Source organism: Octodon degus, unplaced genomic scaffold (assembly GCF_000260255.1).
Source record: "Octodon degus isolate 3935 unplaced genomic scaffold, OctDeg1.0 scaffold00285, whole genome shotgun sequence".
Taxonomy (NCBI): domain Eukaryota; kingdom Metazoa; phylum Chordata; class Mammalia; order Rodentia; family Octodontidae; genus Octodon; species Octodon degus.
In genome coordinates, this window is record NW_004524861.1 from 552,508 (window position 1) to 572,917 (window position 20,410).

The following is a 20,410-nucleotide window of genomic DNA, read 5'->3' on the forward strand; positions in this document are numbered from 1 at the left end:
CGAGAAGACTAAGGGCTCTACACCCAGTGGGTGGGGGCTGGCAGCTGGGCCCTGTCCCTCAGCACTATGCCCTGCCTCCAGGCGAATTCAGCTACATGCCACAGTTGTCTCCAGTTGTCTGGCAAGGACAGCAGGTGCTGGTAGCCACAGGAATTCAGTCCTACACTCAGCACAGCTTGGCCATGGACTGTTCAACTCCAGGGTCCCTTCTGTAGAGTCTGAGCTACCCCAGAGAACTCAGGAGCCATCCTTGGGTAGTGCGTGGGGGGATGGGGTGGCGGCTGTCAGTCCCACTTCTGCTTTCTCCAGGAAGCAAGCAAAGGTTCTGCGTGGTGATTCATAGTGAAACAAGGGCTGCCAGGCAGCCGAGCCTTCCCCAAGCCCCAGGGGCTGCCCCAGTACGGAGGTGCCCATGCTGGTCGACTCCTGCAGGACCTGACCACGCACCAGGTAGGCCACCTTGCTCCTGCTGGCCTGAGCCAGAGCAGGCAAGGGCCGGTCTCTCAGGGCATTTGGGTTGGACCTCGGCTACTGCCTGGAAGTTAGCACTGCCCAAGTGACCTCCAGTGGCAGGGGAGGACTCCTGGATGTGGGAGGAGGAATAGGCTGAGTGGAATGGGTTCCTGGGACTCAGGGCCCCTTGGCCCTGTGTGTGCTGAGGGCTGTGACTCCGGGTCAGCCGGGCCACCCTGGCTTTCCCTTCCAGTCCTTATCTCCCGCCACAGACCAAGTCCTCTCTGCTGGGAACTGTGACTGCCGCAGCCAGGAAGGGCAGCCTCTCGCCCTCTAGGCCCCAAGTGGGCCTGAGGAGCACAGAGCTGGATCCTTTCTGCTCCTCTGTACTGCATTTCTCTCATCTGAGTCAGGTCAGACCTCTAACAGCCAATGTTTCTCAGAAAACTGGACCACCTGGCTCCTTGAGGACTGGCCCTTCACTTTTCCCAGCCCACTGTCCCAACTTTGTCCCACCTCTCTAAAGTGATAATAAGCATTTTGCATATCATCTTTTCCTCTTCCTTTTGGGTTTTTGAGACAGAATCTCTCTCTAGAGTGCAGCAACTTGAGCTCTGTAGAGCCCAGGTTGGCCTTGAGCTCCCCGTGACCCTCCTGCCTCAGCCCCGTGGATGCTGGGACTGTAAGATTGCGCCACACATGCAGCTCACAAACACTCAATTTTAATGTCTACATCACCATCCATCTGATTATTCAACAAATGTTTATAGAGAAGCCACTGGCTGCCAGGAACTGGTGGAGGGCCAGGCCAGCAGAGGGGGCATGTGCAGAGCCCTGACTGATTCTGGGGAGAAGGGAGGCTGGAAGGCGAGAAGGCTCCATTCTCCCAGGGGCCACTGAGCCAGACTCTCAGCTGAGGTCCTCAGGAGGCAGAGGCCCAGCAGAGAGCTACAAGGTAGCACCAGCTGAGGGGCACAACAGGGACCCCAAGAAAGAGGTCAGGGATGGGGCCTGCTGGGGGCCGACCTCCCTTTCTCTCCACCCTGAGAGCCTGGAGAGATTTGCCATGTGGAGTATATAGAAAAGGCAATTTAGAAAAAGCAGGTAGGGAAGAAGGATTAAACTCCTACAGCCATGTGAGCTTCCATCTTGGAGGCCTTCGGTGAACCCACCCCCACTGCACACAACTGCCACCCCCATCTGGGTTCATAGTTTCTGTGCTTTTTCTTTCTTGTTTTACCCCATACGTTAAAATTCTTCAATGAATGTGATCTAATTTTGTGCATGCTTGAACTCTATAATCATGGAATTGTATTCTTCAAAATTCGTTTAATTGGCTTTAAATGATGTTTCTAGCATTCCTTTGTTTGGTTGGACGTGGCTCTAACGCATTCATGGTAACTGCTGTATGCTATTCTGCTTTACAAACATTGGTGAGTGTGTTTCTGAGATACTGCCAATGGGCCCTCAGGTATCACTAGGTTTAATTTCAATTCTAAGTGGTAGAGCCAGGGTTACTCTTACACTCACGTCGAGGGATGCATGCAAGACTTTCTCTAGTGTGTATACCCCAGTAGTGGGTTCCATGAATCACGAGGGAAACTTATCTTCAGGCTCAGTGGTGGTGCTATGTTGCTTCCCAAGATGACTAGAAATTGTTAGGATTTGGCCTTAGGGATTGTTCTGGACCCTGCACAGATTCGCATGTCTGTAGATGTTCAAACCACTTACATAACATGAGGAGCGTCTGCGCGGAACCTTCACATGTCCTCCCACGTTAAGGCACCTCTAGGTAACATGCAGTAGCCAGCGGGTGACTGCAACATGCAGAGCCTGCAGCAACGCAGAACAGCTGCACACCTACTAGCAGCGCACTAACGTTTCCGTCGCCTCAAACCCTCACCACCGGGGGCGCTGCTGAGTACTTTTACATGTGCGATGGCCAACTTGGATCCCTTTCCTGTTCCGATCTCTTGGAGTTTTTTTTTTTTTTGGTTTGGGGTTATCTGTTCTTAGCCTATTGATTTGCCACAATTCAAGCATACTGGAGGCATTAGGGCATTAGGATTTTTTTTTTCCAATTGTTTTTCTCCTGTCAGGGTCGCATTTCCTTGTGTTGTGATTTTTAGTAATGACTGAGTTGATTCATTTCTTCCTTGATGATAACACTAGTCAGCTACTAAGTATTCTTTATTTTCAAAAATTAAAAAACTTTGTCCTCTGATTTTCATCTGGAAACGACTTCTCTGTATGGTGTGAGGTAGGAAATAATGTATAATGTATACTCCCTAGATTTTGTTTTCCTTATATGGGTATCCAAGGGTGTTTGCTCCATATGTTATTCTTTTAGCTGCTGAACTACAACATGTTTATTGTAGTCTTCAAGTTTTCATGTAGATGTGAGTCTCTTTCTGGGCTGTTTCACAATTTGTTTTTTGCCAATGTTAAATAATATTACTTATCATAAATTTATGGAAAAACTTGGGATCTAGGATGATTCAGTATATTTTTTTCTACTATTCTTCCTGGACTACTTTCATTAATTTCCTTCCTTCATGCTTAGAATTAAATTCAACAAACATGTTCATATTTGATTGGAAATATAACATGGGGAGAACTACTGTCTTCATGGAAGTGAGCTTTTTGATGGTAGGGCGGTACAGGCTTATAGTTCTGAAGTTCTGGGTTCCAAGTATAAGAGATCAGGAAGGTGGCAGCGCTCTGGGAATATGAGTCTGAGCTTAGGGCAGCGGGTGTGCCTATTAGGTGCCGAATGGAGAAATGCAGCCTTGGCCTCTCCCCTCCCCCCGGCCCTGTGACAGTTGGGCTACCTGGGAGCAGACAGGAGGAATTCTGACTGGGAGGAAGAGGTGAGTGTGTGCTGCCCAGAGGTCCATGGAGACACTTTGGGCCAGCTCTGGTTTTGTTTATGGCTGGGGCCTGGTATCTGCTGTCTCCCTGCAAGCACTGCAGCCCTGTCAGTCCAGACGGGTCTGCAGGAACCTCCCTGAGCTGTGGCTGGGGTTTCCGTGTGAAGCACCTACCCGCATCAAAAGGGGGAGTCTCCAAGTTGAGACCCATGCAGTCCCATTCAGGAGCCTCTCGCCTTACTAGAAATGTGGCCAGCCTGAGTTGAGGTGAGCTGTGTGTTCGAGATGCACTCCAGATTTTAAAAATGTTACAAACTGAGACCAGGTTGCTGTTGACACTTAAAAATGTCAACTGTATATGGAGATAAAAATATTTTGGCTGGGCGAGGTGTCACACACCTGTAATCCCAGCACTTGGGAGGCAAGAGGATTTCTGTGCGTTTGAGGCCAGCCTGGGCTACATGGTGAGCTGAAGGCCAGCCTGGAAATGCATAAGACCTTGTCTCAAAAAGACATACCACATTCGAAAAATATTTCGGATATACAGTTACCCCTCTATCTATGAAAGATTGGTTCCAGGAACCTGCTTAGATACTAAAATCTGAGGACCCTTAAATCCTTTACATAAAAAGTTCTTTAAATAATGTCCCACAGAGGGCTGCAGATATAGCTCCGTGGCGCAGCACCTATCTGGGAAGCGTGAGATTTTGAGTTCAATTCCTGGTGCCTCCAGTAAAGAAAGAAACAAAGAATGAATGTGGCACAATATCTGTGTGTAACTTACACCATCCTTCCCTACACTTTACCACCTCAAGATTACTAGTATTGGCTCTGTGGTGAAAACGCTGTGAAATTAGTACGTACATTGTCATTAGGGAACAGTGAAGAAAAAGCTCTATATATGTTTCTACAGGTGCAGCTATTTTTTCCAGTGCTTATTGCCTGAGGGTGAATCTGGGGATGGACGTGGAGGACCTACCGAAGTTAAAGAAAATATAATTGAAACATTAATTTTATCTATTCAACTTTACTTTTTTCATGTGGTTGGTAGAAAAGATAAAATTACACATGGAGCTTAAGCTTGTGAGTTTGTGGCTGGCTTTCTATTTCTACAAATAGAAAACCTAATGACTTCGTGAGACACTATCTCAAAATAAATAAATAAAAAGGGCTAGGATGTAGCTCAGTGTTAGAGTTCCCTGAGTTCAATCCCTAGTACCACAAAAGTACCACCACCACCACAACAACAAAAATAAAAAAAAAGAAACAAAAAACCCCAAAACCCCAAACTAAACCAAATCAAACTAAACCACACACAAAAACAACAGCAAAAGACCTCAAAATGGAAACAAAGGAAGGGTGGGTGAGGGGGCATCAAAGCACAGGCTCCTGGCTTGCTCTGGTCTTCCTTCCGCGCACACACACTGAGGGCTGCCTGTGACGCCTCCACCCACCGGGGTAACAGCAGCGAAAGGGACTTGGCAGAAGAAAGGGCAGGCAGGGCTGGTACACCACAGGGTACTAGGGCTGCTGCCTGCAGGCGCCCAAATTCTGCCTTGCTCACCCAGTGTTGGAATGTTTTCATTTTTAATGTATTTCACATCATTTTCCCTCTAAAGCGCTTTAAGGAAATCAGTGTGGCATTTCGTAATCGACATAAATGTAAATGGAGGGAAGCTAGGGTAAGAAAGTGGAACACAGACCCAGAGGTTGGGCTGCAGATACCCAGGGGGGGATTGAACCTGGATCTCTCACTTCACAGTTGTGCTCATCTCTCAGGGGCTGTGTATAGCATAAGGGTCATTAACCTTGAATTTTTATTTTTGTTAGTCCACCTTTGCGGTACACAATGACTGCATTCATCTTGGGAAGTTGGTCTGAGGACCGCACACACCCCAACTCTTTTTACCCATCTACTTCTTGGTCCCCTTTCCACGTGTAAGAGCTCAACCGCTGGTGCTATCTCACCCTCCTTCATGACTGAGGCCACCTAGGATGGCGCAGCTAAAGTCATTGTCAGGGACATTTCATTGCCAGTTCTTAGGCCATCCAGTGCTAGTCTCCACGGCACCAAACCCGCAGCCCCCTTGGGTCCCAGGAAGCGTAGAGCCTTGCAGATGCCCTGTTGAGGTCAGCCCAGCCTCTAATGTGGGACATTTCCTATGACGGGAACCAGTCCTGAGGTAAGGGTCAGCCAGATCTACTTGGCCAGGCTCACCTACCCTGCCAACCACACAGACCCCAACCCCATTTATGTCAATTATGAAATGCCACACTGATTTCCTTAAAGAGCTTTAGAGGGAAAATGATATGAAATACATTAAACCCATGCCTGAGTTTCCCTTTTCTGTAAAACCCCAAGATTTCTTTTGAGTTCTGGAAGGCAGATCTTAAACCTCTTCATCCACCCTTCCTGCCTGGCTGATTAAAGCTCATGTCTTGTCCATCACTTCCCATTTCTCTGAAGCACCTTGGGATGGGGGCCGAGCCTGATCCGTGGGACCCCTGTGCAGGGACTTTCTGGCCTGAAATTCTAGGAACAGAACTGATTCAGGAGCAAAAGAATGACAGCCTGAGGAAGAGGTGTCTGTGTGGTACAGCAGGGCTGGGAGAGATCACCTTGGACTCTGTCCGACTCCACAGCAGCTCCTGTCCAGCCTCCCCTTACCTGTGTCTCTGGTGCCCTGAGAAGCCCTTGGAGGTCAAAAGTGGGTCACACATAGATGTAGCTCTGGGAGGGCTGAGTATGTGCAGAGTTTATCTGGCTGGACTGCACAGGGGTGAGGTGGGAAATTAGGTGAAGAAAGGGTTTGGTCATAATCTCAAGGGCCGGAATCCTATGAAGCCAGCCTAGATGGGGGAAAGACGGGAGGCTTCAGGGCCTGAGACCTGGCTTTCGGCCTCAATTCTGACACTTGTTAGCATTTGTTTTCAGGTAAATTACTTGCTTTCTCTGTACCTGGGCTTCTTGGAGCCTCACTTTGCCCATCTGTTGAGTGGGGCTGGTACCACCTTCCTTACAGGTAGGTGTGACTGGAGGCCTCTGGTGTGGTAGTGGTGGTCACTCGGACTCCTGTGGTGGTAACTCGTGACCTCCTGGTGGAAGCCAAACTGCCCAGTGGTTCCAGCGTTGGAGAGGCTCCTGACGAGAGCCAAGCTGTCCCAGCTGTGCCTTTGAGCCTTTAGGGATGTCTGTACCATTGCTGAGCTGAGTTTCCTGCAGGGGAACTGCTCCCTGTCCATCTTCTGCCATGTGGAACTCAGGAACCAAATGCAGATATAAAACCAGTCCCAGCTGTGGGTCACTGGGAGTTCCCGTTCCTCAGACCCGCAGAGGTGTGTGCTGTCCCAGCCTGGCCTGTGACTCGAGAAGGGAAGTCCTGAGCTTCTGTGAAAGTTGCTGGAGGCCCCTGGTTTCTGCCAACCACAGAGGCTGCTCAGTCCTCAGAGGAACTCCTGTGCTAAGAGCCATGTAAAGACCTGCTCCCACTGAGCCTCCCAGGCAGGTGGGAGGCCCTGGGCTCCATGCTGTGCCTGAAGGCACCAGGGGAGGATATGGGGACATGTACTTGCTGGGCTGCTGGGCTTTGGCAGTGCTGCCTGCAGGCTCCTGTACCCTGACCCCCCACCCCCACCCCCACCCCTGCCTGCAGGAGCCACCTGCTCTGCCCCTGCCCCTGGCCCACAGTCTCTGGGACAGCACTCGCATCCCTGGGCTTCCTCCGTATGGTGGCCCAGTCCTCAGCTCCAGCCCATCTCTGTGCTTTCTCTAACCAGCTCTTTGCTGTGGGAAGCCCATGATTGCATGGATCAGGCAGCCAGCTGGGAGAGGCAATCCAGGTCTGAAGTGGGAGTCTCAGGTGGGGCTAGGGTTGCTTACTTTGCCTCAGAACTGGGTTCTAAAGACAGACTGAGGAGACAACATGGAACTGGGAGGGACCATGTGGGACTGGCTGTGGCTATCAGGCCTGGAGGAAAGAGCACAGTGCTGTGTGGACAGCTGCTGGCCCCAGACTTGTGTTCCTACACAGTGGCCTGCTGTGTTCTTACCTTAGCCTGGTGAGGAAGACAACGCTTGATTTTATGGCTGCAGATGTGCGGGCTCAGAGGTCAGTCACCAAGGCTCAGACAAGGCTAGAAGTGGGTTCCAGTTGGAGCCCTGGGGTACTGCTGGGGGTAGCCCGGCCTTGGAGCTGGGCAGGGCCTGTGACTACTTTGGGGCCAGAGTGAGCTGAGTTGCTGGCAGTGAGGCACCCATGCCACTTCTGTTGCTCCCACATACTGCTTAGGGCTGTTTTCTTGGTTTGGTTTGCTGATGGGTGTGGTAGGACCAGGTGGCAGGGGCTTCTGTGCCCAGCGTCCCTCTCCAGGGCACCTCCACAGTGGTGGACCTCACTGAATAGTTCCTGGTCAGCCTTCTCCGCCTTACCCTGGGAAGTTGTTAGAGATCCCAGTGTCTGAGCCCCACTCAGCCCTACTGAAAGGGAAATTGTGGGGTTGGGGCTGAGAAATCTGGGTTTTAACCACGTTTCTAGGGCATGCGGAAGTTTAGGGCCACTGCTTCAGGAATAGGCTCTCTTGGGAGCCAGGGTAGGCTGAAGGTCTCAACTATGCAGGACAGGGAGGCCAGGGGCATGTTGGAGCCTGCCCCTTGCTGCCAGCTTCCCTTGATGCCCACCAGAATCTTGAGCTGTCTGTTCCCACGCCTACCCCTGTCTCCTGGCCTGGCCTGGCCTGACCTTGCCAACAGTGCCTCCAGGCCTGAGCCACCCCTTATGGAACTCGGGTGGTCTCACCCATTTCTGCAAGCTCTTGGGCCTTGTGTCCTCCAGGCCACCCTGTCCCTTGCTGTCTCTGACCTAGCCCCTGAATTTCCTTTGTGCCTCCCTTCTACATTAGCACTGTCCTCTCTGTCCAGAACTAATGCAGGCATGGCGTGGAGAACCCCAGTAGATTTCCCTACTGGCTTCTCACACGGGGCTGCAAGTGTTTCCTGAAGTCCCCAGCCAGTGGTGCCATGTCTCAATCCAGAACATGCACTGTACTAGCTACCTGGAGAGATGCTCCAAGGCGTGGTGACTCCGGGTCCTCTTCTCTACAGCAGGGGAGGGGACAGCACAGCAGTCTCTGTGCCAGGGTTTTGGAGACAATTAAATCATGTGTTTTTTCCCACACATGCAGGGCTTGCGACATAGTCCCAGTGTGGAGCAAGAAGAGCACAGATGCCACCGTCATTGTGATTAGCCATTATGCCCTCTCGCTTTAATGTCAGTGTTTCTATGAATCTGTGCACCTACCTCCCATCAGCCTGTCAGATTTATACCTTGTTACTAAAGCTGCACATCATGAAATTCAGCATCCTAGTCATTTTTCAGTGTGTGGTACCGTGGCACTAAGCACTGGCACACCTCTGGGCAACTTGGCCGCAATCAGTTACAGTTCTAAACTGCAACTCTGCGCCCACCAAACACGAGCTCTTCCCGTCCCTTCCCTCCCTTGTCTCTGGGAGTCACCTTTCTACTGTCTATGTGATCCTGTCTCTGTGATGCTGCCTGCTCAGGGGCCCCATGGAATGGAGCTACTCAGGCCTTCTCTTTGGTGTGTCACTCAGAGTAATGTCCTTACATCATCTCTGGGCTGCAGTCTGTGTCTACACTCTTTCTCTTGAAAGGTGAGCAGTGGTCGCTTGAATTATGTGTATGGGCAACACACATCATTTGTTTCTTACCTATTTATCCACAATAGGCACGGACCTTTGTCATTTCCACTTTTTGAGTGTTGGGTACAGTGCTGGTCTGAACTTGGTATACGAATGTGTGTCCCACTTTCAGTTCCTTGGGTGCCCTTCCGTGTTTCAGAAGCACTGTCCCTTCTCTGTGAGTTGCCAATCTGGCAAAAGATTGGTTACAAATATGGTCATTTTCACTGGACACAAAGTGGCTGGGAATGTGGGGATCAGTCTCCCCAACTCCCCACTGTGCACAGCCAGGCCAAAGAAGGTTGCTGCCTGGGGTCTGAGCCTTGGCTGTACAGCCGAGCTCTGGGGCCATCACAGGACTGTGGTGCTATGACTGGGGGTGGGGGTGGGGGGTGGGTAAAGCAGGAGCACATGGGCTTTGGTGTCCACTGCACAGAGCGCTTCTGTGGCGCTGTGGGAAGCTCGGGCACCTAGGTGCTGGTTCCAGCACCCACATGATGCTGCCACATCAGCTGCTATGAAAATGGGGAGAAGTAAGTAGAGTGCAATGGTGTGTGTCTGTAATTCCAGCACTCAGGAGCTCACGCAGGGGGAACTCCATGAGTTCAATGCCAGCCTGGGTTACATATTGAGACCCTGTCTCAAAGAAAAAAAAAGATAAAGAGCAACAACACAGAGCCGCGATAGACTGAGCTCTCGGTCGGGAGCTACTTCTGTGGCTACGTACATATTCCTATGCCCCGTTTACCAGATAGAGGCTGCAGGATTAACCTCCCACCTCTGGCTTTTCTGTGAGTTCTCTTTCACCCTCAGGCTCATCAAGATATCATTTTCCCAGGGGCAAATTACCTTTTTGCTATTTCACTTTGACAAATACGCTATTCTCCAACTTCCCACCTGCTCCTGGTGGTCACTGTCTAACCCCCAATCACTGGTAATCACAGATCTACTTTCTGTCCCCCAGACTGTGCTGCTTTAAAATGCCATGAGAATTGGACTAAACAGCATGGAGCGTTGGGACTGGTCCCTGTCACTAGGTTGATGTCTTTGGGGCCTGGCAGGGATGAGTCCTTTGCGCAAGGGTGGGGTCCTGTGGTAGACTGTGCATGTGAGTTTCCTCAAGCCTGGAGGAAACTGGATTTTCTCTAGGTTTTGGGGCCTTTGAGCAGACCTTCCACAATCCTCCTTGTAGGTTTTCATGTGAAGTAAGGGTCTGGGTGGTCATCCAGGGCCAGAACGGCTGGTTGCACTCACTGTTCTCAGGGGTGGTCACACTGTTTCCACAGCGGCCGGTCCCTTTTGCATTTCCAGCCGTGAGAGAGACTGCTCTGGTTGCTGCGTCCCTGCCCGCCCTTGGCGATACCAGTGGTTCGTGTTTGGAAGACAGCTAAGGGTGCACCCTGGTACCTCTTGTCTGTCCCCCTGCTCCTGAAGGCCGCGCTGCTATCTGCATCAGCGGGCAGTGAGATGCATGATCACTTCTGTCTCTTGGCCCTTTTCAACCTGGCTTTAACAGGTTCTTGTGAATGTGAAAGTCAAGGGAAAGAGAAGCAGGCCTAGCCCCACCCTGGGCATCTGTCTGGAATAGTGAGTCTTTATTCTTTGTTTTCAGAGCCACAGGTAGGGGTGGAGACTCTGTCTTCCCAGAGTGGGGCAGGAGTGTTGGGATCTGCAGCAGGCAGCCAGGAACTGGATTTGAAGGGGAGCAGTTCACACACGCGTCCCAGGCATGGGTGCCGCTCTTCTATTCTGTGTCATCTGCTTTGGGCCTTCCCAGCTCCAGAGCTGGGGGGCCATAGCCCCTGGTAGAGGTGACCAGACACAGCTTGCATTCCTGGAGCCCACATCTGGAAATGGGTGAAGTCACACGTGACAAGAGGGAGGACATCATAACCCTACACTCAATCTAAGCAGCTCTTCCTCTCGCAGGCTACCTCTGACCAGCCCTCGGGGTTGTTTGGTGGGTCTTCTTGGCCTGGAGTAGCTTTTCCTAGATACCTTCATGGCATCTTAGCTCCTCAGGCTGCTGTGTCACATTCCACACCCAGAGACTCCCACCTGTCTGCACAACTCTGGTAGCAAGTCTGGGTGCAAACAGCCCTCAGGATGTTGCTCTATCAGCAGCAGCCCTGAAGCTCCCTTGGGATCCAGATGTTACCCTGGATGGGAATTGTAAAGGGGCAGGTGCTTGGGCAGTGACACCCAGAGAGCCTGGTTAAGGCTGTGTGGAGCTGCTGAGGCCACAGAAAATCCCTCTCCTCTCTCTCCCTCTGCTGGCTGCTGACTTGCCCTCTTACTCCCCACCCCACCCCTTACCATCATGACCTTCGAAGTAACCTAGTTTCAATGCCACCATGGTGGCCAGTGTGGGCTAGGAGCTGCTCTATGCCTCCTATCCCCACCAGTAGCTGCAGGTTTTGCAGGGCCTCCAGCCTGGCTCAGAGGAGGTTAGGCTTCAGGGTCAGCAGGTTCTGACCCAAGCTGGGAATCAGTGTGGCTGATTGGAGACAGGGCCTGGGCAGTCACCTTTCTGTCCTGGGCTCAGTGCCATACAAGAGCTCTAAGGTTGCAGGGTAGAGGAGGAGAGATGAAGAGGTGCCCGGAAATGCCCTTGCCAGGTTGGCACAGATAAGTGCTTGTCCTCTGGTCCTCCCAGGGAGGGAGGAGGGTACAGAGGCAGGCACGGGTCTCTCTGCCCCTTTTATGCCCCATGTGCTCACCCAGCTGCCTGCCTGGAGCCTGTGCTCAGAGCTACTGGGAGCTGCCAGGGGAGCTGCTGTCAGTTTAAGTTGTTGATTTTGGTGAAAAGTGCCTGGAGCTTATACTCCCACCAGGAAGGACAAGGGGAGGAGAAGAGTTTGGCTAAGTGTACTTAGGATCCTGACTTAAAATTAGGGGATTCTGTTCATTATGGACTTCTCACATTAATTTGGTTTTAAACATAGTGCACTAACTTAGCAATTTTGCCCTGTCCCAAGACAAGGGGGTGCCTCATCCTAGCCTTGGCCCCATGTGACCTCCCTGGGCCCCTTAACCCACACCACCCTTTTCCTGTGTACCCACAGTGGCTGATGGCACCTAACACAGGACACTCCTTGGTGTAGGATAGTTTATTTTGTTTTGCTTTTTGGTCCTAGGAATCAAACTCAGGGCCTTGCGCTTGCTGGTCCAGGTCCAGTGCTGTGCTGCTGAGCTACATCCCTGGCCCTAGAATGGATTTTATCCTGCAGGTCCTCATCCACAGAGACCCCACCTGTTCCCCTCAGGCAAACTGAAGCAGGTACAGGCAGGTGAAGGGCAGAAGAGGGGCCCGCAGCCACAGCTCTGAGTCAGACAGCAGCTCCCAGCCATTTCACAGATCCTCATTTATTTCTTGCTTCTCAAAAGTCCTTGTGCATTCCAGATGGTGAGGTGAGTGTTTCGGTTCAGCAAACCGGGCTGCTGCCAAGAGGGATGGGGATCTTGGGCTCTTCCTTTTCAAGTCCACCACTGACCACTCACTGCACCTAGGGCTTTCGGATCTGAACCTGAGGCTCGCTTTGACTTGTGTCTTGCTTCCCCTGGAAGGGGATGTTGAGCAGGTCCTCAGGTGGGCCAGCCACACAGTGACTGTTATAGGACAGGGGAGGCAACTAGTTTGAGGGCAGCAGCCCGTGGAGGTTGGGTGGCTCCATGTGGACAGGCGAGACTGAGAAGGGAGAGGGATGGGCTTTTGGTGACATGATGACAGCTTGATTGGGACATAGTGGCATTGCATGTTTGGTGGGGATCAAAGAAGGAATCTTGGAGAAAGGTAAAAAGCATAGTTCCACAGAGGAACATGAGGGAGAGGAGAAATCTGCATTTTGCTTGCATCTGCAGGGGCCTACCATTCACAGACTTAGCTATGCTGTCTTTGTCCCAGCCCAAGCACGCACAGTGATCTTTCTTCTGTAGAGCTGGTGCTTCTTGGGATGTGGCTCTCTGGGTCATTAAGGCCCTGAGGAGAGCTTGAGGCCTCCCACCAGGAACCCACGCAGAGAGCATTTACTGGAATCCAACAAATGTTTCTTAATTTTTATTTTTATGAGTCCACGTTTGTGGTACACAAGGATTACATTCCTCATGGGAAGTTGGTGCAGGTATACGACACATCTTAATTTCTGTGACACCCCTCCCTTCAGTCTCTGAGTCCCATTCCATTTGCAAAAGAGCTACCTCCCTGTTTCCTATTACCTATCTTTACTTTGCTCTTTAATTTATATGTACTTTGGGTTCCTTATATAAGAGAAATCATGTGACAAGCTTGTGCATCTGATTTATTTCACTAAACATTGTGACCTCAGCTCAGCTCATCCACTTTCCAACAAATGAACCCAAATTGTCCTTATTCATGGTAGAGTAGCACTCCGCTGTGTGTGAACACCAACAGGACTCCAGGCACCAGCTTGCCTTGGGCCAGGGCAACAATGATAAATGAATACACTATGTTGACAAACCAAATTAATGCAAAATCCATCCTGAACAAAAGCCCCAAATTTTAAATAAAATCAGGATCCTACCCAAGACAAGCTCTTGGGAAACATGGACTAAGAGTCTGAAAAATTCAACTGACTTTAGGTCCAACTATGGCCCACTAGGACTCTGGGAAATGGTTCTGTGAAGGCAGACATGGGCCAAGGGCAGCTGCGGCAGCGCCATCCGTGGTAACCATTTACAGGTTTGGTTTGTGAGATTGTGAAATAAAACATCAACGTTATTTTCAGCCAGCACAAAGCCATTGAAAACGAAGGTGATAAGGATCTTAAAGGGCAGGGACGATGTGCAGGGCATACTGTCATGACAGACAGTTATAAGCAATTTGCAAGACAAATGGGTGGGGAGAAGATATTTGCAGTCTCAGGGGACTGCCTTTTAGAACATTCTCTGTCTCATAAAGCAAGAAAGAAAGCAAGGAAAAGTAGGCCCCGGTTAGGGAAGTCAGTTCCCATAGGATGAACCCCATCTGGAGAGATGTCTGTGTGCAGTGATTTGACAAGATGATGGTGTGACTTCAGTCAGAAAGCTGGAGGATGCCAACAGGGGTGACAGTGAAGTGACAGAGAGCCCTTGGGTGCCTGTTGGAGTGGTGCGGTTGGTGCAGTTTTTTGGAATCATCTTGTGAGATCAGATGGCTTTGGGCAGGCATGCATCTTTCTATTTAGGTCTGCTGCTCCTGCAGATGTATCAGAGATAGTCCCATACAGTTTTTGAGGGGCCTGCATGAACCTTCGCTCACAGCACTTAGTACAGATCCAGAGGTTGTGGCAATCCAGTCACCTATCAGGTCATCTGGAGAACAAACAAGTCAATGAACATGCAGCGTCCACTCTGAGGGGCAAGGTGGTGGCTGAGGAAGCAGACTTGACAAGCACGTGGCTCTGGGGACGTTATGCTGAGCAGAACAGTGAGGCCCATGGAAGCACTGGGCCCTGGAAAAGCAGGTGCGTGGCTACCAGGTGCTGGGGGAGGGGCGAGGGCTGGGAGTCTGAGCAAAAGTGAATAGGTGAGCACAGCCGAAGGCAGCCTGCCTGAGCCAGGGACAGAGTCAGGCATGAGCGGCTCCACCACCCTCCCTTCAACTCCGAAAAAGAAGTCGAGAGGCTTCCCCAAGCCCCAGGCCACCACCCCAGCCAAAGTACAAATAAACATCTTGCTTCAGAAGAGCAATGCTAAAGGATGTTCTTATTAGATGACATGGTTACAGACATAAACTGGACGATCAGTAATCATTTTTCTGGGGGTAGGTACATTTTCTGTTCTTCCTGATATGTTCTTCCTTCTCAGTTTTTGGCGATGAACTGGCATTGCTTTCGTAGTAAGAAAAATGCTTTCTGTTGAATTCTATAGAGTTTTGTAATCTGCTTTTCAATGGGAAACTGAGTCTTCATTTTTCATATAATTTTTAATTGACTTAGAATTGAAACTTCCATATATAAAATACACAGCTTTAGATTTTGGTAGCTGTAACAAAAACTTAGAGAAAGGGTTCATTTTGGCTCCCGGTTTAGGAGGTTTCAGTTCATGACTGACTATTTTGCTCATGGAGGCAACCTTGCAAGGAAGCCTCATGGTGGGGATGTGAAAGGTAGAAACTGGGGAGGCCAGGGTCCCCCAGGCCTGTGGAGGCCATGCCTCCCAAAAATGAAGACCTCCAACTAGGCCCTGTCTCTTAAAGTTCCTGTCACTGCCAAGAACACCAAGTTTGGGACCAAGCTTTCAACTCATGGGCCTTAGGGACACGTCAGATTCAAGTGATAGCTGCACTTTTCTTAAGCTTAAACTTCCTGAGTTTTATCAAGTATGAGCATGCACAGAGCCACTGCCACAATTGACACCAAACAGTATCGTAGCCACAAAGGCTCCATTTTGACCCTACCTATCAAACTCCCTCTTCCCCACTCTCAGTCTCCAGCAGATACTGATTTGTTTTTCATCACTGAGATTGTTTGTTTTCTAGTTTCACATAAATGGAATCATTCGTCGAGGTCTTTTATATTTTGATTCCTCCACTTAGCATCATGTTCTGATCCTTGTGTGTCAAAAGTGCATTCCATATGCACGGGCTGTGCAGTATTGGACAGTACGGATATACCACAATTTGTTCACTCATTAAAGAGATGATGTCTGAGTTAAGAAGCACCTGTGATTTACGAGAAGCCAGGGACACACAGGTTTGTACACTCAGAGTTCGAGAAAGTTTCAAGGGAGAATGGTTGACTTTCCCAGCTGACACAGGATTAGCTCCCATTCTAGTCTCCAAGGAATACATGCCTGATGTAGACATACAGCATGATGTGCCTGCTCTGCTGCGCAGCAGGAGCAAGACCGCAGGTGACCTGCCTCTGTATGTCCCTCTGATCACCACCCTGTGGTTGTGGATAGATTCCCACATGACAGCATTGAATTAAAAAAAAATATTTACTTATTTCGGTACAGGGTCTTGTTACACAACTTGGACTCATTGTGATCCTCCTGTTTTCAGCCTCCCCAGAGCTGGGATTACAGGGTGTGCCACCACACCTGGTGTTGGTAGCCAGCATGGCACACCCAGGGTTCCAGGGCCAGCATGGCAGTTGGTACTAGGGATCGAACTTGGGTCCTTGTGCTTCCCAGATAGGCGTTTAGACCACTGAGTTATTTCCAAACCTCTGTTACACTGCCACTCACCCAAACAGTTGGACAACTATGAAGTTGAAGACATAAGTAAAGGTAGAATGTGAAGGTCACCTATCTGGGGAATGGGCCTTGGCTATTTTTGTCTACTGGGTCCAGCCATGGTGGTGCCTACCTGTAATCCAAGCACTAGGGAGGCTGAAAACAGGAGGATCACTGTGAGTCCAAGCTGTGTAGACCGTGTACCAAATATATGAAAAAAAAAAAAAGAATTATATGCCTTTACAAATACTGGTAAATTACCAGGTATGACTGAAACATATGGTTAATGTTTTGATTAAAAACTATTATAATAAAAGACACTTTGCTGTTAATCCCTTTGCATTTTAAACACATTTATCACAATCGTTTTTTGGCACTTTCTGAAGCAGCTCTGGAAGTCCTTCTCATGACTGCCTCGGTACACTGTCATGGCTGCCTTGATGTCCTGAATCAGTTCAAAACCTTTCCTGATCATTTTGGTTTTGGGGAAGAGCCAGAAGTCCCGTCATGCCAGCTCTGGTGAATACGGTAGTTGCGGACACACTATGATATTTTTGCAGGTTTGCCTTGATTGTGGCAGCCACGTTCTTTGTAGTTGTACAATACCTGCCAACGATGCTCACAGAAGGAGACCTACAGAACTGCTTCAGAAGGTGACAGAAATGATGGCAGAAGTGCGTTCGAACCAGCGGGGAGGGCTTTAAGAGGGATTCATGGCTCTGTGTCTTTTACTGTAATGGTTTTTAGAAACTTAAATACACATTGTATTGTTTCTATCAGCCCTTGTACTTATTCATCTCTTCTACTTACTTTTAAATTATGAAGCAATTAATAAAGCCAGAAGCCTTAGTACTCAAGGCTTGCATTTGGACTTGAAGTCTGGTCGCCCATTCGCCTTGGCCTTGAGGGTTTGCCTCCCCACGAGGACAACAAGCTTAGCCGTCTCTCCGAGCCTGTGGAGCGAGTCTAGCCTGGCCTCGCACACCGTGGCTTGTCAGTTGCATGTTAATTTCATCTCCATCTGACTCTGTTTTTTTTTTTTTTTTTTTTTTTTTTTTTAAGCCTTCCTCATTTGAGTTTCAGGTTCTTAGAGGAACTGTGTTCAGAGGAACTGAGCTGAATGAGCACAGGGCTCGAGCCCACAGGCGGCTGCCAGGAAGTGACGCGGCCGGCAAGACTTTTTATTTTCGTTTGTTTGCTCTGGATTCAGATCTGCTTTGTCAAGTATGGAGACTGGAGAACTTTCAAAGGCTGAAGACAGCGCTGAGGACCCAGGGTCCCAAGAGGAAGGGCAGCCCGATTCCCCACACGGAGGGCAGAGCCCTGGCCCCACGGCCCTCTGGGACACGCTGGAAAGGAAGTTTCTGGAATACCAGCAGCTGCCACACGGGACCCCAGAAGAACATCAAAGGAGCCTGCTGAATCTTCTCCCCCTGTTCCTAAAGGTCAGAATTCCTTTGATAAAATTTTAGTTAAAATTAAATTAAAAAATCAGTATATGTTTCCAATACATGATGGTTACATTCTTTTTGGGCAATTGGCATATATATAGAATCAAAAAATAATTATATATATACATATAACAATTATTATGTAATTATAATATATATAAATATTATATATATTATATAATTATTATATATATAATTATTTTTTGATTTCTTTAGGCCTGATCCTTTCTCTAATTTCAAAAAGTCTGCTCTTATTTTAATCTAATTTGTTGATAATTTTTCCCTAATATAAAGAGAAAGAAATCATATGATGTTTAGCTTTTTGTGCTTGACCTATATCACCTGACACCCCTATCTCTACCTCTATCTCTATCTCCATCCCATCCCTGTCCCTGTCCCTGCCCCATCCCTACCCCCATCCCCATCTACATCTATACCTCTCTTCATTTTCTTTTTCCTTCTGTGGATGAGGATCTTGCTGTTTTCAGAGCTTAGTGACTGTGAATTGCACTGTTATGAGCTTGGGTGTGAATACCATTAGAGTTGTCTTTAACACAGTCGGGAACATACACAGAGAAGGAATAGATGGGTTGAAGACAATCTCAACTTCCGGTTTTCTGAGGCATCTCTACACTGATTTTCATAGTGGTTGTGCTGCTGTCCACTCCCACCGACAACATAGAGGCTTTTCTCCTTTCTGCCTCTTCAGCAGGCTCTGTGGCCCTCTGTGGTCCTGGTGACAGTCGTTCAGGTGGGTGAGAGGGCTGCCTAGAGTTGTTTTAGTCTGCATTTCCCAATGAGCTGAAGGTGGTGAACACGGGTCTCCTGTGCTTATTGGTCATTTGTACTTTTCATTTTGAGAAGTACTTCTTTCCAGTTGTCTTGAGCATTTTTAAAATGTGTTGTCAGTCTATATTTTTTTTTCTTCTTTGTGTATTCCAGACCTTACTCCTTTCTCAGCACTGCAGCTGACAATTTTTGCTTTTGCCATAGGTTTTTCTTCATTCTGTCAGTTGTTTCTTTGGCCGTGTAGAAACTTGTTAATTTGATGTAGGCCTGACTGTTGGTTCTTAGTGTTATTTCTTGTGCTATTAAAATTCTGTCCGGAAAGTCCTTGCCTGCCCAGATGGCTTCAATTGCTTTCCCCTTTTAACTTGCAGTAGTTTCAAAGTCAGCTTTCATATCTAGGTCTTTGATCAGTTTTTATTGGATTTTAGTGCACGGCTACTGATAGGGGCCTAATTTCATTGTTCTTTACATGGGTAACCACTTTCCCAACCACCATTTGTTGAAGAGACCATCTTTTTTCCCACGCATATTTTTTCACCTTTATGAAAAATCAGGTGGCTGTAGGTGCCCGGGGGTGTTTCTGTCTCCTTATCTGTTCCACTGGTCCACGTGTCTATTTTTGTGCTGATTCCATACTGTTTTTGCTGCTCTACACTTGCAGTATATAAGTTAAAATTGAAAATTGCGGTGGCTCCTGCTTTCTTAAGATTGCTTCGGCTGATCCGGATCTCTTCTGGTTCCATACACATTATAGACTGGTCTTTAACTGATGCATAATAATTGTACGTGCTCATGGGGTGTGGTGTGCTGTTTCAATACGTGGATACCGTGTGTAATAAATAATCGAATTAGAGCACTTGTCATATCAGCCCTTGTCGCATCTGCGGAGAGAAGGTGCAGAACGTTCAAGTTACTTGGAAATACGCACTAGTGCCCCGTTAACTGGAGATGCCCTGCAGTTCTTACCTCTGAATCTGTAAGATGGAGATTTGGGGTCACTTCTGGAAGGAGTGGAAACCGAGGTTGGTAGTTCCACTACCACACAAGGGACTCTGATGGGCTGTTCAGAAGGGAGTCCTCTTGGTCTGTTCATATTGCTGTCCTAAAATGCCCCAGGTAAGGTGGTTTACAAAAAAAAAGTGAAAATCAGATTTCCAGCTTTTTAAACTTTTCAAGTATTTTTTAAAGAGAATAAAAAAAATTTAAAAATAATATTAGAAATGATACAGGGAGAGGATACAGCTCAGCAGGATAGTGCTTGTGAGTTAGATTCCTGATACTTCCACCCCCACAAACACAAACAAAAGAAATAATGCAGAGTTTCACTAAACGAAATTATAGGAATTAAACAGTGGTTGCTTTGCAACTTTTCTGCACACACTTGGCAGATGCAGTAATCTCAGCAGTGGGTCAGAGTTAGAATTCGAGGTGTCCCTTCAGATAGAAGATAGTTTTAGAGTTCTCTGCTTACCTCAGTCCCACCTCCCGTGCACTTTCTCTAGCTGGTATCATCTACAGTATCTTGCCTGTGGTGCTGGCACTTGAGGCCCTCATCACCAAGCTCTGGCTTGGCTCTGGTGTCCCTGCCTACCCAGTCATCAAGCCTGTGCTGTCTTGCTGCTGAGTATAAAGGCCTTCGGGTCGCACAGAGCAGGGATTTGACTTTGGCTCTACCCTTCCTTAGCTGTGCGTTCTAGGTCAAGTTAGCTCAGTACTGAGGACCTCAGGTTCCTCACCTGTGAGGGGAAATCAACACTGTTTTGGTGGAAGACAGGCTGAGTGAAGATGAGGCCTGCACCTTCCTGCAGCTGCCTGGCCTCGACTGTCCTGGTACCTGACTGCTGCCGCTCCAACCTCTTTTGCTGCTCCAACATCTGCTGCTTCCTGGATTGCTGACACCATCTCCTTCACTTTAGATCCCTGGAGCCCACCTCTGATGAGCCCTGTAGAGGCAGAATATTATGGGCTTCTCA

The 20,410-nt window shown here is 48.9% G+C and overlaps 1 protein-coding gene across 3 annotated transcripts in view; it reads left to right on the forward strand.

The window, feature by feature from the left end:
* The first annotated feature begins 363 nt into the window (after positions 1 to 363).
* Wdfy4 (WDFY family member 4) overlaps positions 364 to 20,410 on the forward strand; it is a 240,968-nt gene continuing 220,921 nt past the window's right edge. For all 3 annotated transcript variants that reach the window (XM_004646962.2, XM_023707249.1, XM_023707250.1), the window contains exons 1-2: positions 364 to 450; positions 17,408 to 17,642. In XM_004646962.2, coding sequence (XP_004647019.1) covers positions 17,424 to 17,642 — 219 coding nt within the window. In that variant the 5' untranslated portion in view covers positions 364 to 450; positions 17,408 to 17,423. The remainder of the gene's footprint in view (positions 451 to 17,407; positions 17,643 to 20,410) is intronic.